General features: G+C 46.3%; 1 protein-coding gene across 4 annotated transcripts in view; it reads right to left on the reverse strand.

Moving 5' to 3' along the window:
- C8H20orf96 (chromosome 8 C20orf96 homolog) overlaps window positions 1-18871 on the reverse strand; it is a 204119-nt gene that overhangs the window by 78922 nt on the left and 106326 nt on the right. For all 4 annotated transcript variants that reach the window (XM_029613266.1, XM_029613265.1, XM_029613268.1 and 1 more), the window contains exon 8: window positions 16609-16698. In XM_029613266.1, the coding sequence (XP_029469126.1) occupies window positions 16609-16698 (90 nt within the window). The remainder of the gene's footprint in view (window positions 1-16608; window positions 16699-18871) is intronic.

The raw sequence follows: 18871 nt of genomic DNA on the forward strand, positions 1-18871 counted from the left end.
ATTAGTCTTAAATGTGCTACTTGCTAACTTCATGGAGTGCCCCCTAGTCCTCTTTCTGCATTAAAATATAGGATGTTTTCATTTCAATTAAAAATTAAAAAATTATGTTGTTCTATTATTGTGGTTACCAAGCAGCGCGATGAAAGCCCTGCGGGTCTCTACATATTAGTTTTTGCATTAAGAAACCACCGTTACAATTGGAGGACCTGAAAGAAGACTCTTATTAATACAATCGCCCATTATACAGACGACCTGTTAGAAGACTTGCTAGGTGCCCGAAACTGTGATTGACAGCTGCTCAACGCCATATCCGGGGAAATAACTTCCCGTTGTAGATACGACCTGTTAGAAGACTTGTTACCCACCTGAAGATTTGATTGACATTTGTTCAACGTCATATCCGGAGGAAATGGTTATATACCCTGCATTTTCGCCATTTGCATTAGCAGGTCCGAAAGCGGACCGCCGACAAATGACTGCACTAAAGACGCCGTTCTGCTTGCCGGTTTGGGAACAATATTGAGGCTCTACTTTTAAGGATTTAAAAGAATCGACCCCTGAAGCAGGACCTGAATGGTCCGAAACCTGATCACGTCGGGACTTCACTTTTGATCCACTCAGAGCTAAGTACTGCAATGAATTGCGCATGATTTTAATGCTAAACAAAAGCTGGTTGTGGCTTTGTTTAAAATTTTCATTTCCCATGGCAATATTTCTTGAAAAAAGACTTTAAATAATTATTCATTAAATAAAGCAATGTGACTCCTCCTATGTTGGGTCTGATGTTAGGCAGATCCAGTCGGTAGTAGTCCTACATATCCTATTTTCAATATAATATATAATATCATTTATGTGGCGTATATAAATCAAATAATTGACCTGGAAACCTTGTTTGCTTGCAAAATTATAAAATCCACCCCATTGAGCACAAGCACTTTGACCACTCTACTGAGAAGAAATAATTGAAGCCTATACTGCAGATGTCAAATGATCTCTCAAGTTTTGCCTTCTCTTCAATACCAAACCGGCAATTCAGATAACATTTTATATTCTTCTAGCACCTGCCAATGCTTGAAAACAATTGGTTTAATGGCAGATGCATGGTTAAAATATGGAACTGCATACACAAGAGAAAGTTTCTCAGAGGTTTATAAAAGATTCTCTCAGTTCGCATACAATGCACATTTATATGTCCTTTTTTATTGAAGAGGAATAATATAATTTCACTTTGCACCATACATTGAGATTATATTAATTTTCCATATGTATAAACTTCTGAATCGCAAAATCTGTTCAATAGGAGTATTGTCTTTCAAATATCTTGGATGAAAACTCAAGTATTACAAAGTGTTCTTATCAGTAGGTTTTTTGTAAAAAGAAATGTTTAATCCTTTAGATGATTTTTAAATTATCATGTCCAAAAAAGATTTTATGAGAATTATATTGTACAGTAAACTACAAGTCAGTGTCCAGAAAATTAATCCATTAGATAAATTCTTTTAAGGACTCGCATGTGTCTGTCCATATGAAAAAAATGTCATCAATAAATCTTCTCCAAAGGATAATCTTGGACCAAAACTGAGAGAAGAAAATATACTGCTGTGCAAAAGAGGCCACATAAAAACATGCCACGGATGGGGCCAAAGAGGAACCGTTGTGGTCCCTTGTATTGGTTGAAAAAAAATGTTCCATGAACATAAATTAATTCTTTATTAATGCGACAGTTTATCCAATAATCCTGCACCCAATAAAGCTTGATCAATAATAGGAAGAGTAGAACACTGAGGTATGTTTGGATAAAGAGCAGTAACAAGTAACCATGAGCAATGTTTCCTTCATCCAAGTTATGAGATGGGATAAATCACTTAGATATGAGGGTATCTGTAGAACCAAAAAGTGTAAAAAACATCCACATATTTAGAGAATGAATGGGTCTAACAGTGAACCAATGCCTGTGCCAGACTCATGCATCTTAGGAATCACATAAAAAGTATGTATTGATGGATATCTCTCCTACAAAAAATCTAACTTTTTCAAATTAATAATGTTATGCCACAACCTCCTTGTAGAATCATATAAGCATCCACTTGTATGGAAGTCGCTGGATCACTATGCACTTTTGTAGAAATTAATATCTGGAAGCTGACAATTCACTTCAGCAATGGATTGATTAGCGTCCATAACAACTACCCCTTCCAACTTTGCTGCTGGTTTTATGGTCATGCATATATCACTGCAGAGGACATCAATAGCTTTAAGTTCAATTAATGATAAATTTGACTTAACAAAAGAACCCTTCTGTTCAATATGTTATAAATCCCTCAATACCAAGCTTTTAACGGCAGCAATAAGTGGATCAAATGGATCTAGTGGCATCCATCTAGAGTTGTGTGTCAATTTAAGTCATGCATCACTACTTGACTTAGTCGCAAAAAAATGAACTATCTTTGAAAAATGTGAATAAATCCACAAGCACTGAGAAAGAATCACATTTAGAAGAGTACAAATGACAGCCCTTTATTTAACACAAAAATCTCATTCTGTGTTAGTACTCAAGATGGCAAATTATATATTGCAGAAACTATTTGTACTGTGTGCAGATGCTGAAACTGCTTGTGATTGTGTGAATGGTGAAGTAATATGTCAGTCTGACCTCAGTAATCTGTCCTATAACTTCTGTACATAACCTGGATATCATTTGTATATAACATGTTTTTACTGCCTCCTTATAAGTATGTGATGATAAATATATTCTAACCCTGCATCCCCTTGCTCCTCACATCTCCTTCCTCCCCCTGCCCTCCCCCCCCCCAATTTTCCTCTAGTTCTTTTGTTTCCTAAGATTACTTCTTCCTAATATTATTTGTTCATTCAGTTCTTTGTTCCCTGTAAAGCCTGTTGCTAATTTTGATCTTTGTAAACCGACGAGATGTTCCCAACGTATGTCGGTATATAAAAGCTAGTAAATAAATGTTCTCTTAGCATCAGTTTTGGGTACATCATACAATTCTGGTCGCCGCATCTCAAAAAAGATACAGTTGCGATGGAGAAAGTACAGAGAAGGGCAACCAAAATGATAAGGGGAATGGAACAGCTCCCCTATGAGGAAAGGCTGAAGAGGTTAGGGCTGTTCAGCTTGGAGAAGAGACGACTGAGGGGGGATATGATAGAGGTGTTTAAAATCATGAGAGGTCTAGAACGGGTAGATGTGAATCGGTTATTTACTCTTTCGGATAATAGAAGGACTAGGGGGCACTCCATGAAGTTAGCATGGGGCACATTTAAGACTAATCGGAGAAAGTTCTTTTTTACTCAATGCACAATTAAACTCTGGAATTTGTTGCCAGAGGATGTGGTTAGTGCAGTTAGTATAGCTGGGTTTAAAAAAGGATTGGATAAGTTCTTGGAGGAGAAGTCCATTACCTGCTATTAATTAAGTTCACTTAGAGAATGGCCACTGCCATTAGCAATGGTTACATGGAATAGACTTAGTTTTTGGGTAATTGCCAGGTTCTTATGGCCTGGATTGGCCACTGTTGGAAACAGGATGCTGGGCTTGATGGACCCTTGGTCTGACCCAGTATGGCATGTTCTTATGTTCTTATACAAATAAGAACAATGAGTACAAGATACACATGTTCAGATTTGTTTGACATTGAATTTTTTAAATTGAACATTTCTTATTTTGTAATTTTGTAAATTGCAGTTTTTGAGTATTTTTTGCAGTGCAATGATTGGATGAAGGTTTCTCTTTACCTTTATTCTATTTATTTATTTAACAGGTTTTATTTCCTTCCTGCAAGCAGAGTGTGTTTATAAGCACACTGTTTTTCACTCACTTTTTCAATATGTTGAATAGCTGAGGATCACCTTTTGGTATTGTACTTGTTGCCATCAGGATTTTTTCTATTGGCTTTGAATATTGGTTAGTCTGTCTGTGCATCGGTCGACAACATACAGGATGCTTTCCCAGGGGTAGAGGAACGAACGGTGCAATTTATTCAAAACTGACACTGTACATAACCCAGAGTGCTACTTGCAGCCCCTCAGTATTGACCTGTACCCAAGCCAAGATGACAGCAACAACCATAAACTTCTAAGCACACTCCCTCCCCTCCAATGGAGGAAGGTGAAGTTGCCCAAAAAGACAATTGAAAACTCATTTCCAAAATTTAACTAGCGAATAGCATTGAAAACCTCCAACAACTCTGCATCATATAAAAAGCAACAGTACAAGTAGCAGATTCTCCCCCCCCCCAAAAAAAATAAATAAATGGGGGGGGTCTCTAGACTGATCTGTGGTACTACAGGAACTAAAATTAGCAGGTAAAAACCAATTTTCCTTTCCCTGTACGTACCCGGGTCAGTTCAGACTTCTGGGTTGTATCTAAGCTCCCCTTAACTCAGGTGAGACCTGGAGAGTTCCACTCTTAAAACACTCTCACCAAAGCACATGGAAGCCAGAGCCCTGACGTACAAGCGATCATGCCTAGCAAAAGTGGGCGATGACTTCCCAGTAGCCACCCAACAAATTTTATGGAAACACCTGTTGCGACTCAGCCCAGGAAGTTGCCTGAGAATGTGTTGAGTGTGCCCCTAAACCCCCCCAGCAGTGGGCGCCCTTTAAAAATGTAAGTCGACTCAATTGCTTCTTTCAGCCATCGTACAACTGTAGTCTTAGACACCTTATTTCCCTTCTTTGGACCACTCCACAATACAAAAAGGTGATCTGATCTACAGAAAGTATGTGATCTTTAGATACCTCAATAATGCATGCCTCCCATCTAAGAGCCTAAGCTCCCCTGCGTGAGGTGTAGAGAAATCCAAATCTGGAAAAGCTGGAAGCTCCACTGTCTAACTAAGATGGAATGCCAAGACTAACTCAGGCACAAAAGGTGGCACCATGCATAAAGTTACTCCTTAAATCGACATCTATAGGAAAGGATCTCAACACGACAACACCTGGAGCCACCAAGAAAACCACTTTAAGAGTCAAGTCCTTAACTGTAGCTCACTTTAGTATTTCAAACTGAGCCTCACACAATCCTCTAAGGACTAGATTCAGATTCCAAGACTGGCCAAATGTTCCGCATTTGAGGACGCAAGTTCTTAGCTCCCCAGAAGAACTGAATAACATCCAGATGTGTGGACAGAGGATACCTTTGTACCTTACCCCGGAGACAACCCAATGTTGCTGCCTGGACTCTCAGAGAGATAAGGGCCAGTCCCTTGACCAAAACCTTTCTGTAGAAAAGCCAAAATATGCGACACCATAGCCTGAACAGACGGAGGCTGCACTCTGTCAACAGCAGACCAGGACTCGAAGATTCTCCAAATTCACACCTATGTCAAACATGTAGAAGGTTGCCTAGCCTGCAATAAGATAGAAATAACCACTCCGGAATACCCTCTCCATCTCAGTCATCTCCTCTTAGAAGTAATGCTGTGAGACAGAAGTGAGCCGCCTGACCTGAAAATATTGGGCCCTGGTGGAAAAGAGTCAACCAATATCCAAACTTCAGGGGCCTGTCTAAGGCCATGTTGATCAGATCTAAGAAGCATGGTTGATGTAGTCACTCGAGCTACCAGGATCATGTTGCCCAGATGTTTCTCTATCTGCAGCAATCCCTTGTCCACCAGAGGCCACGGAGGGAAGACGAAGAAGCACCAGAGCTCCAAGTCCTTCCATTATGTGTTCTGTGGCTGTAAAACTGCAACACCTTGGTGTTCTCTTTGGTCAGGATATCCCCATCTTCTGTGAATGAGACACATCGCTGCCTCAGACAGCTCCCATTCCCCGGGGTCTAACATTCTTTGACTGAGAAAATCCACCTGAATGTTGTTCACTCCGGCAATGTGAGATGCTGCCAGCCGCTCTGGAGTGAATCAAGCCTCTGCCTGATTGTTGGTTCCACCTTGACAGTTGATGTAGTCCACTGTCACATTGTCTGATAGGATTCATACTGGATGCCAGTGTAACCTTGGCAGACAGACAAGCAACGTGAAAAATAAAAAAAAAAATTTGAAATGGGCCTGCGGCTCGCAGGTTGAAAACCGGATGCTCAATTTTGCCGGTGTCCGGTTTCCGAACCCGTGGCTGTCAGTGGGCTCGAGAACTGACGCCTGCAAAATTGAGCGTCGGCTGTCAAACACGCTGACAGCCACCGCTCCTGTCCAAAAAGAGGCGCTAGGGACGCGCTAGTGTCCCTAGCGCCTCTTTTTGTCGAGGGCCCTAATTTAAATAAATTAATTTAGTGAATCGCGCGCACAGGAGAGCGCGCTTTCGCGCGCTCTCCCGCGACTTTTACTGTATCGGCCCGATAGCAACCTAAAACTTAACTAGGAACTGAACAAAACTGAGATGAAGGCAGCAGTCCAGCAGTAAGAGGGGGGTTTCCCAGTCTTTTGCATCGAGTGTCACATGTATGATTTTTTAACCACCGGTGAGAAGTTGTACATGTGCATGCGATGCAAAGAGCTCCTGGCTCTCAGAGAACGAGTCCGATCTCTGGAGGCTAGAGTGGCAGACCTGGAGGAGCTGAGGCAGACAGAGAGGTATATAGATGAGACCTTCATAAGAACATGAGAACATAAGAACATGCCATACTGGGTCAGACCAAGGGTCCATCAAGCCCAGCATCCTGTTTCCAACAGTGGCCAATCCAGGCCATAAGAACCTGGCAAGTACCCAAACACTAAGAAGATCCCATGCTACTGATGCAATTAATCGCCGATTCAAGGGAAACCTTGTTCAGTGGTATTTCTTTTGTACGGTGGCTCTGTTCAGGGATAACCAATTTATGGTTATCCTTTTCATTCGCCCCGTGTATTACTCTTTATTGTTCATGCTTTTATATTTATTTTCTTTATTTAGTTTTCTTTTTTAATTTTTACTCATAAAATCCCTTCTCCCTGACTGTTTATCCGACCCTTTTGTGTGTTCTTATAGTCATATACTTATCAAGGCCGCCGCCTCTGTCTCTTCTCATGGGGTCGGATCCGCCTGCCCGACATTGGCCATGTTTCGGCACTGTGTGCCTGCTTCAGGGACTGCGGGAGAGAAATCTACTGTGTCCAATCAGGGTTCACAGTGTCGACATATCTTCAATTTTCCTGTTATACGTGTGCGCGTGGGCGACGCCTTCCTTCCGTGTCTGGGGGAAGGAAGGCGTCCTCCCTGGAGTTTCATTTCGTGACCCCTAGTTCTACTGATTTCTTTCCAGTGGAGAAGGTTTGACGATTGTGCATGATTAAAACCTTTCAGGTATCTGAAGGTCTGTATCATATCTCCCCTGCATCTCCTCTCCTCCAGGGAATACATATTTAGGTCCTTAAACTCTCCTCATAAGTCATTTGATAGAGACCCCCCACCTTTTTGGTCGCCCTTCTCTGGATCGCCTCCATCCTGTCTTTGTCCCCTTTGAGTTCTAATCTCCAGAACTGAACCCAATTCTCCAGGTGAGTCCTCACCAAGGGCCTGTACTAGGGGGTTATCATCTCTTTTTCCTTGCTGGTTATTTCTCTCTCTCTCTGCAGCCCAGCATTCTTCTGGTTTTATCAATCGCTTTGTCACATAGCTTCGCCGTCTTTAGATCGCTACTCACTATCACCCCAAGGTCTCTCTCCTGCTCCGTGCACACCAGCCCTTCACCCCCCATCACATACAGCTCTTTTGGATTACCACACTCCATATGCACGACTCTGCCCTTCTTGGCATTGAATCTTAGCTGATCTATCTTTGACCACTGTTCAAGCTTCCTTAAATCACATTTCATTCTCTTTACTCCCTCCGGCGTGTCCACTCTCCTTTATCCACTTTTTCTGAATGACCCAGATTTGCTTTCAAACATGGAAGGAACCTTAGGGATTTTTTCGTTTCTTCTTTTCTACCATCTCCTGATACCTGTCCACAACACCACAGGAGATTCCCCTTGTGGTCAGTATACCACCTGTTCTTTATCTTGTACTTTAAGCACCTTTATTCATTTATTTATTTTATTTATTTAACACTTTTCTATACCGACCTTCATGAAAAAATGTCATATCAGATGGGTTTACATGTAACAAAGGGTATAACTTAAACAATTCACTAGAAGCGGAAGTTACATATAACAAGGGTAGTTAACTTGGAGGCTAGGCTAGTCAGAGGTATATTCATCCAAGAAACGGCAAGCATTATATACTACGCTATACTTCCTCTTGTGACACCAGTGGGGTTATTTATGTCATCGTCTCTCCTTGTGATTTACTCTATGTGGGTAAAACACCTTGCAAGCTTAAAATTAGGATACCTTAACCCTGTGCCTGCATCCACAATTCTAGACTTGAGGCCCCTTTGGTAGAGCCCTGGATATCAAAGAATCATCAGGTTTCTGATTTGCGCTTGTTTGCCTTAGAGGAACTTTACCAAGCTCCCCGCGGTGGGGACTTCTCTGCTAATCTCATTACACACGAACCACGATGGATTTTCAAACGTTAATGCCGGATGCTCTCAATAAGGAAATCGAATGGCAGTCTATGCTATAGCCTCATTCACTGCTTTTTCACTGTTTTAAAGAGCTCATTATCTCTCTTTCTCTCTGCACTACCATGTCTTTTTGAGCAGTTTTTGTCTCGTTTTCCACATTATTGGTTTACACCTCTTCAGATGGCACGGCACTTGGACCTCTTTGTGCCCGGCGCCTAGCTCTCCTGAACTTTGGCTGCATGCACACCAATGCCACCCAGGCGGACATGCATACCCCTCTAGGATGCGTGCAACTAAATGCTGAAGACTAGGTTGTGGTCTTACACACACAAGCACACGCGCAAATACACACTCGTATAGGCCAGGGTCGTATGCGCACAAGTACCCGCGCAAATACATGCTCAAGTTTAGTTTGCAGTCTTATGCACACAAGTACACACACAAATATACGCTCCAGTTTAGGTCGCGGCCTTACTGTATCTTCGCAAATACGCACTCAAGTACTTGTGCAAATATGCGCTTAAGTCTAGGTCATAGACATACGTGCTCAAATCTAGGCTACAGCCTTATGCACACAGGTTCCTGCGCATGCAACCGCCACGCGGCGAGAATGTGCATACATGCCTATGCACACGGGAATACAACCGCTGCCACGGCCTACCTCACAGCTAAGCAAAGCCTGTCTGCACCTTCAGCGCGTTTAGGCCTGGATCCACTCAACATCTGGCACCGAAAATCATCGAATTCCTGAGGAGTTTCTCAACAGCTCAGGCCTCTTGACCAGCAAAGAATCCATGGAGACTGGGGCCAAGAGCCAGCATCCCCCACTGCTTGTTCCAGTAAACAAGCTTTGCACATAAGCAAATTAAAACTGGCAGAAGACCTCTACCAGAACCAGAGACTCCTCCTCAGTGCAAGTGCCTCTCTGCACCTCTGCAGAACAGGGAACCACTGGCGATAGTTGAGGAGGGGATTCCTGTACCTGTCCTGCCGATGCTGCTAGGGAATTGAAAATGGCCGCCGTATCAGCATTGATGGGGAAAGCCTCATCGCTAGACCCCCACCACCCATGAGGCTTGTCCTACTGGTGCGGCCATGCGCAATGGCAAGCAGGGGAACAGTCCCTCAGTGCCACGGAGTCAATAACTGGTCTCCTCCACAGGCCGAGAAGCTGCTGAAAAATCCCATCGCTGAGCTCCCCGAGCTGCTAAAGTAGCTCCCCCCTGGAACCCCGATGCTACACAAATTCCTCTACCTAGTTCCTTGTTCTCTTTTTTTTTTTTTTTTTTACACTTTGAGAACAAATAAAGATAAATAGAAACCAATACTTTCGTTTGGTGCAGTGGTTCCAGGAGTGTAGGCCGCATGGCAGATCAGAAAAGAGGCAGACCACCGATTATATCCGTCTTCTTTTGCCAAACTTTAGCCACCCAGCCCAGGACAAACCTTATAAAAGGGATTCTTCCCTGATCTAATGGGCTTGCAGTGCTGAACTGCCAGCAGGCTCTATCACTGTCTCGTGGGGGATGAGGGATCTGGACCACCAGATGTCCACTCCATGGACCTCTGTACCGAGCTAGCAGAAAGGTCACAACTCCCTGCTCATCCACCTCAAACCCGGGGGGAGGGCCCACCAGGACCTCACCACCTCCAGAAATAGATCCAGAAATGTTCTTGTCTTTTAATCTTCTTTTCTCTCCAGATTGCAAGTTTTACACCATCTGCCATCTGCTGGAGACAGAGAAATACTGAGGGACTGCAGGTGGCACACTGGGTTATGTAAAGTGTCAGTGAAACTTTCTCTGTCTCCATCTGCTGGCAGGGAGGTAAAACCCAGGAGTCTGGACTGATCTGGGTACATACAAGGAACTGCTGGAGACAGAGAAATACTGAGGGACTGCAGGTGGCACACTGGGTTATGTACAGTGTCAGTGAAACTTTCTCTGTCTCCATCTGCTGGCAGGGAGGTAAAACCCAGGAGTCTGGACTGATCTGGGTACATACAAGGAACTGCTGGAGACAGAGAAATACTGAGGGACTGCAGGTGGCACACTGGGTTATGTACAGTGTCAGTGAAACTTTCTCTGTCTCCATCTGCTGGCAGGGAGGTAAAACCCAGGAGTCTGGACTGATCTGGGTACATACAAGGAACTGCTGGAGACAGAGAAATACTGAGGGACTGCAGGTGGCACACTGGGTTATGTACAGTGTCAGTGAAACTTTCTCTGTCTCCATCTGCTGGCAGGGAGGCAAAACCCAGGAGTCTGGACTGATCTGGGTACATACAGGGAACTGCTGGAGACAGAGAAATACTGAGGGACTGCAGGTGGCACACTGGGTTATGTACAGTGTCAGTGAAACTTTCTCTGTCTCCATCTGCTGGCAGGGAGGCAGAACCCAGGAGTCTGGACTGATCTGGGTACGTACAAGGAACTGCTGGAGACAGAGAAATACTGAGGGACTGCAGGTGGCACACTGGGTTATGTACAGTGTCAGTGAAACTTTCTCTGTCTCCATCTGCTGGCAGGGAGGCAGAACCCAGGAGTCTGGACTGATCTGGGTACGTACAAGGAACTGCTGGAGACAGAGAAATACTGAGGGAGTGCAGGAGGCACACTGGGTTATGTACAGTGTCAGTGAAACTTTCTCTGTCTCCATCTGCTGGCAGGGAGGCAAAACCCAGGAGTCTGGACTGATCTGGGTACATACAGGGAACTGCTGGAGACAGAGAAATACTGAGGGACTGCAGGTGGCACACTGGGTTATGTACAGTGTCAGTGAAACTTTCTCTGTCTCCATCTGCTGGCAGGGAGGCAAAACCCAGGAGTCTGGACTGATCTGGGTACATACAGGGAACTGCTGGAGACAGAGAAATACTGAGGGACTGCAGGTGGCACACTGGGTTATGTACAGTGTCAGTGAAACTTTCTCTGTCTCCATCTGCTGGAAGGGAGGCAGAACCCAGGAGTCTGGACTGATCTGGGTACGTACAAGGAACTGCTGGAGACAGAGAAATACTGAGGGAGTGCAGGAGGCACACTGGGTTATGTACAGTGTCAGTGAAACTTTCTCTGTCTCCATCTGCTGGCAGGGAGGCAAAACCCAGGAGTCTGGACTGACCTGGGTACGTACAGGGAACTCTGTAGGCAAAACTCCACGCATATTTTTGCTTTGATTACTGGTGCAAACCCTGTGGATAGTTTTATTATTGCCTCCTAAACCCTAACAGGTCAATTTTATCAGCATTGCTCGTGCAAAAATGGGCCCATACACGTGGTTATGGGCCATGCGTGAGCAATGTGAATTTTAAGAAGCCGGGAAGTACGTGCATACAAACCTGTGCATGCACCCCGAATTTTGCAAGGCTGGACATGGCAAAACGCACCATGTTAGCTGCGTAACTTTAGTACCGGTGCTGATGAGGCACAAATATGGAGATTTTATGGTAAGAGGGATCGGGGGAGAGGGGGGAGAGAGAGAGAGTCTCTATATATCTCCCACTGTAAGAGGGTCATACTTTAAATTCAGGGTGGGGGTTACCTTGCTCTGCCTAGGGTGCAAGAGTCTTTAAAGCTTTGAAACACCACCAAGCTGAAAGTGCCTCTTTTGCAGTGTCAGATTCTCTGTCTCTCTCTCTGGCACTTGTGAGGACGCGTGTACAGGCTCCACACATATACATGGTAGGGATATTTTAAATGATACGCCTGTACTTGCATGCACAATATAAGACTGAGCATATTTTTGCTTGCGAGCCCAGTACCTGCATTTACGGGCACATGCGCACTCCTTTTAAAATGTACCTGTCTACAGAGTAACATAGTAATGAGGGCAGATAAAGACCAAAGGCTCCAGCCAGTCTGCCCAGCTACTTACTCATGGTAGTAACTGCCGCTCTGTGCAGGTTACCCCCATGCCTTCTGTTAAGGGTAGTAACTGCCGCTCCGTGCAGGTTACCCCCATGCCTTCTGTTAAGGGTAGTAACTGCCGCTCCGTGCAGGTTACCCCCATGCCTTCTGTTAAGGGTAGTAACTGCCGCTCCGTGCAGGTTACCCCCATGTTTCTGTTAAGGGCAGTAACTGCCGCTCCGTGCAAGTTACCCCCATGCCTTCTGTTAAGGGCAGTAACTGCCGCTCCGTGCAGGTTACCCCCATGCCTTCTGTTAAGGGCAGTAACTGCCGCTCCGTGCAGGTTACCCCCATGCCTTCTGTTAAGGGCAGTAACTGCCGCTCCGTGCAGGTTACCCCATGCCTTCTGTTAAGGGCAGTAACTGCCGCTCCGTGCAGGTTACCCCCATGCCTTCTGTTAAGGGCAGTAACTGCCGCTCCGTGCAGGTTACCCCCATGCCTTCTGTTAAGGGCAGTAACTGCCGCTCCGTGCAGGTTACCCCATGCCTTCTGTTAAGGGCAGTAACTGCCGCTCCGTGCAGGTTACCCCCATGCCTTCTGTTAAGGGCAGTAACTGCCGCTCCGTGCAGGTTACCCCCATGCCTTCTGTTAAGGGAAGTAACTGCTGCTCCGTGCAGGTTACCCCCATGCCTTCTGTTAAGGGAAGTAACTGCTGCTCCGTGCAGGTTACCCCCATGCCTTCTGTTAAGGGTAGTAACTGCCACTCCATGCAGGTTACCCCCATGCCTTCTGTTAAGGGTAGTAACTGCCGCTCCGTGCAGGTTACCCCCATGTTTCTGTTAAGGGCAGTAACTGCCGCTCCGTGCAGGTTACCCCCATGTTTCTGTTAAGGGTAGTAACTGCTGCTCCATGCAGGTTACCCCATGCCTTCTGTTAAGGGGAGTAACTGCCGCTCCGTGCAGGTTACCCCCATGTTTCTGTTAAGGGCAGTAACTGCCGCTCCGTGCAGGTTACCCCCATGTTTCTGTTAAGGGCAGTAACTGCCGCTCCATGCAGGTTACCCCCATGTTTCTGTTAAGGGTAGTAACTGCCGCTCCGAGCAGGTTACCCCCATGCTTTCTGTTAAGGGCAGTAACTGCCGCTCCCTGCAGGTTACCCCCATGTTTCTGTTAAGGGCAGTAACTGCCGCTCCGTGCAGGTTACCCCATGCCTTCTGTTAAGGGTAGTAACTGCCTCTCCGTGCAGGTTACCCTCATGCCTTCTGTTAAGGGTAGTAACTGCCGCTCCGTGCAGGTTACCCTCATGCCTTCTGTTAAGGGTAGTAACTGCCGCTCCGTGCAGGTTACCCTCATGCCTTCTGTTAAGGGTAGTAACTGCCGCTCCGTGCAGGTTACCCCATGCCTTCTGTTAAGGGTAGTAACTGCTGCTCCATGCAGGTTACCCCCATGTTTCTGTTAAGGGTAGTAACTGCCATTTCGTGCATGTGTTCTGTTAATATTGCCCTTACAGTGCATTATTCAGAAAGCTGGTGAGAGGAGAGATATCCAGATAAACGTCCGCTAAACATACATTCCCTACCAGCAGCTGTAGTTGGAGAAGTTGCTACATTCCAAATACACCCAGTTAAGTGCCTTCAAAACATTTCTCAGCCTTCTCCTCAGAAAACACTTTAAACTAAAGGCAGGCATAATGCTCAATACCATCCCACCCCACCATACTGCCCCACTATTCTCCTGAAAATCTTGAGCCCCCTCAAACCTGTGGAGTGCAAAGTGTGGTAGCTGCTCCGGAAAGCGTAGAATAACGCTGCATGGGAGCAATCCTGGAAGCAGTCGGGACAGGCGAGACATCACGATGCACCGGGCCGGGATTTCAGGGTAACGGGTGGAGGGCAGGAGAGGTTTCTGACTTTGATTTCTGGATGCTAGCATTTCTTGCTTTTTCTTTTTCTTTTTTAATTTGGTGGGCTGGGGGGATTGAATGCTTATTTTAAAATGTTTTTTGGGGTGGGGGCTGAAGGTTCAGAAGATTTGTTTTGTAATTTTGCAGCTACTTAATGGGTTATATTTGGATTATAATTGGCTATGCAGCAAGCTATCTGGCTAGCCAAGACTGAGTCAGTCCCAGAGTTATCTGGATAATTTAGCCAGAGACCACTGAACATCAGCTAAGTTAGCTGGGTAAATCTGCTCTGCCCCAGATCGCCCGATCCACGTCTTTCTTATCTGGTCAGTAGGGGGATGTTGTTAAACCCCCCAGGGTTTGGGACTTAGCAGGACAAATCCTTTTAGTTTTGATCTGCAATTCCCCCTCCTGCTCCACTGCTTCTATTACTTGGCCTCACACCACTGCACTATGGAGAGGCACAAGATTGCATAATAATTTGCTTTAAAGGAAGGCAGAGACGTTCTTTACCCTGTTTTCTGCTCCTTGGCTTTTCCCCTAACCAAATAAACAGGTTGATCCAGTAAGGCCGCGGTAGAAACAGTGCGGCAGTGTCAGGCGCACCCTTCCTCCCCGCACGCACAGTTCTCTTCACTAACTCCCCGATACTCTCCTCTAATCGCATGCAAATGCATGCCGCGGCTTTAAAGCGGTAGGGAAGGGTTATGGCCGCGTAACCCATTTTACTGTATAGGCGCTTAATACAGCGCCTATACAGTAACCTGGGTGCGCTGGTTACTGTATACACTTCCTGGTACCTGTCATTTCAAATGTCATTTGAAATGACAAATGACAGGTACCAGGAAGTGTAAAAATCAAAATTTTTAAATACCTGTCGGAGGGCCGCGTGGGTCCAGGCGGCCGGCGGGATCCGGGGGGCCGGTGGTCGCGTGTTAAATCTAGGCCGCGGGCGGGTGGGCGCCTGTTCCGGGCGGCGGGGGGTGGACGCGCGTTAGTTTCAGACGGCCGCGGGAGCCGGGTGGTCGCGTGTTAAATCTAGGCCGCGGGCGGGTGGGTGCCTGTTCCGGGCGGTGGCAGCGGCGGCGGGGGGACACGCGTTAGTTCGAGACGGCCGGCGGGTGGTCGCGTGTTAAATCTAGGCCGGGTCCGCACAGGCGCGCATTCACTGCCGGTGGGGGCTGCCTCTCCCGGCAGTGAATGAATTCATTCATCCAGGCGGAGGAGCCGGTGGCGAAAGCAGCCGGCTCCTCCGCCTGGATGAATGAATTCATTCACTGCCGGTGGGGGCTGCCTCTCCCGGCAGCCCCCACCGGCAGTGAATGAATGCGCGCCTGTGCGACCCCTGCGATTCGGCGCTCAAGGCAGTCACATGCCGTGACGTCACGCCTTGAGCGCCGAATCGCAGGGGTCGCACAGGCGCGCATTCATTCATTCACTGCCGGTGGGGGCTGCCGGGAGAGGCAGCCCCCACCGGCAGTGAATGCACGCCTGTGCGGACCCGGCCTAGATTTAACACGCGACCGCCCGCCGGCCGTCTCGAACTAACGCGTGTCCCCCCGCCGCCGCTGCCGCCGCCGCCCAGAACAGGCGCCCACCCGCCCGCGGCCTAGATTTAACACGCGACCACCCGGCTCCCGCCGCCTGGACCCACGCCGGCCGCCTGGACCCACGCGGCCCTCCGACAGGTATTTAAAATTTTTTATTTTTTCTTCTGACAGGTTTTATGTGTCCCACATCATTACATTTTCTCGATCATCTCTGTATCGCTTTTTTTTTAAATTGTGTTTTATTGTTTTTGAGTATCTTAAGCGGTGTCGATGGATTTATTACTAGACTCACAGTCCTAACTCCTACTAGGGGGAGGCGGTAAACTAACACGTTATGGCCGCGGCAAAACAGTGCGTTACTAATGAGAGAACCTGAGCGCGCGTTACGGTATCGGAGGGGAATAGCTAATTCCTTCATTATACAGCTAATTCGTTCATTTACATGCCGGGTGGGGAAGGGTTACGCGTCTGTTTTAAGAAGCACTACGGATGCGCAAAATTGGAGACTGTATCGCTGGTTTGCCTTACGCGTCCGAATTGTGCGCAGCGAGCTCGTTACAGACGAGAAATCTTCAACTGAACTTTACTGGATCGACCTGAAAGCTGGAAAAGAGAAGTGTATTTGGCTTCTAAAATATCCTATCTGGGATGCTGACACAAGCACCTGAAAACAGAAAGTTTCATTTTCACCATGGCCATAATGGGAGATTTAGCCCGTCCTTAGAATATCTCTGCCCTTCTAACCCAACCAGCATCATGAAAGGTCTTTGCTGGAAGTCACAGAATAAGTCTGGGGTCCTGAGCAGCCCAGAAATCTGCCGCAGGTCAGCCCCTCCCTCCTCACCTGTTTGTGTAGCTGGATTTCCTTTCTCATCACACAGTTAAAAGCAGCCATCTGTATCAAGCTGACCGGAAAGTGCTTCACCTTTGACTTCTAGAAAACAGAAAAATAATTCAGTTTAAGTGCAATAAAAGGTTTCTCACACAGCAGATCACAAATGCATGCACAGTTACAAGATAAGGGCGTGATATAACGGTCATGACTGAGAGGTTTCACTTCATTTATAAATGGTTTTCACAGGTAAGCTCAAAGCAATGCCCAGCAAATCACAAGAAACAGAGAAACTAAAGCCATCACAAATCTCCCATTCACCAGATCAGGTAACCAGCAATTCGAAAAGCCTTCCTGAATCGCAAGGTTGCGTAAGATCTGAGCCTGTCTTAATTTCTTAAGGTAATGAGTTGCACAGCCGTGGAAGTGAAATAGAAAAGGCCCTTTCCCATGTGCTCAGTAGCCTCGCCTGCATTGTTCAAGGGACAGACAATAGATGGGCCTGTGAAGATCTCAGTGATATACTTGTTCCAGTCCCGCAAGTCACTTTACCCTCCATTGCCTCAGGTACAGATTTAGATTGTGAGCCCCCTGGGGACAGGGAAATACCTGAGTGTAAACCCATGTGGTATCTCAGATTGAATGTCGGTATATAAAAATAATAATACATAAATAAATATTCAGCAGCAAAACCATTCATGGCCTTAAAAGCCAGTGTAAGCTATATAAATTGGTTTCAGTCAAATATCAGCAACCAATGTACATTCCTTAATATTGGTAAAGTATGATCTCTGAGGCCGAGGTGCCAAATTCTGGACATTCTGTTTGTCTTTTTGTCTTTTGGGTAACCCAACATATACTAAGTTACACTAATTGATGTTTTATTTATTTTATTTAGCATTTGTTTATATACCGAGGTACAGCTGACATAGCCTTCACTCCGGTTTACATTATAACAAACCAGTTACATTTAAATTCATAACAGTGTGACAGAGAATGAATCAGAACATTAACTTAAAAAGTCAATAAATACATTGAACAATACATTGAACAATAGTTATGAGTGTAAGCAACACTTGAAGTAGACGGTTGAAACCGTTAAAGAGAAAAAGGTTTCTGCAAGACAGGACGAAAGACAGAAGGAGGGGATTGCTGTGTGATGTGTGATATCACTAATGCTTGTACTAATGTAGCAAGCTCTTTTGGTTCAAAGAAAGAGCCTTACATGCCTCAGGCAGTGCAATTGACAGTACGCTTCCTATACAGCTGAGGTTATCTGGACAACCTGGATTCCCACGGACTCCAGAATGGACCGGTACCAACGTGCCAGCCACAATAAAAAGAATATCTGAGTCTGAATCTCCTTTCCCAACTCACAGCACTTTTCAATTTCCTGGGCTGAGTTTCAATTTACTGACCTTTAAAAAGTGAGAGACAGCCAGATTCTGAATGATGTACTGCACTGTGACACTAATATCCTGCTCAAAAGGAAGGAGAAATGGATTCTTACCTGCTAATTTTTGTTCCTGTAATACCACAGATCAGTCCAGCAAAGTGGGTTTTGCATCTTGTCCAGCAGATGGAGGCAGAGAATAAGCACTTTTCAGGCACTGCTACCTAACAGACAGGTCAATACAGTAAAGTGCGGCCGCGGTTACCCTGCTACTAACCCGCCTTTTACTCACAATTTGGCCGCGTTAGCCCAACCCGCGATTCACTATCCCTTTTAACCCATCCTTACCGCCTCTTTAAATCATCGGGTGACCCCTTCCGCCCGCGGCATGGATATGAGATGTAAACGATCGGATTAGCTATTCCCCCCCATTCAGTAACGCGTGCCCCGACTATCGCCTTTTTAACCTGCAGTTTAGCCGCACGTTTAACCTGCTAACTTACCGCCTACCCTTACCCCTGTGTTAGAGGCAGGGGTAAGGGTAGGCGGCAAACTTTCCCCCAGCCCTCGCTCACCTGCCCTGGCCAGTGAGCGAAAAAGGGGCAGCCCAGTCCTCTCTCCCCTCCTTCCGAAGCAACGAAAGCGAAAAAGGAGAAAAGCGACATGTGAAGTGTAACTTACTTTTCTTGCAGCCCTCCTCCGAGACGCACCGCAGCTCCCCTGCCTCCCGGGGCTGCCCCCTGCCTCCCGGGGGCAGCCGGCGGCGAAAAGACAGCCGGCGGCGAAAGACAGCACGGCGGCAAAAAGACAGCACGGGCCCTCTGACACGATCGCTCCAGCCGGCGGTGAAAGACAGCACGGGCCCTCTGACATGATCGCTCC

The sequence above is a fragment of the Rhinatrema bivittatum genome, chromosome 8 (assembly GCF_901001135.1).
Source record: "Rhinatrema bivittatum chromosome 8, aRhiBiv1.1, whole genome shotgun sequence".
In the NCBI taxonomy this organism is placed as follows: domain Eukaryota; kingdom Metazoa; phylum Chordata; class Amphibia; order Gymnophiona; family Rhinatrematidae; genus Rhinatrema; species Rhinatrema bivittatum.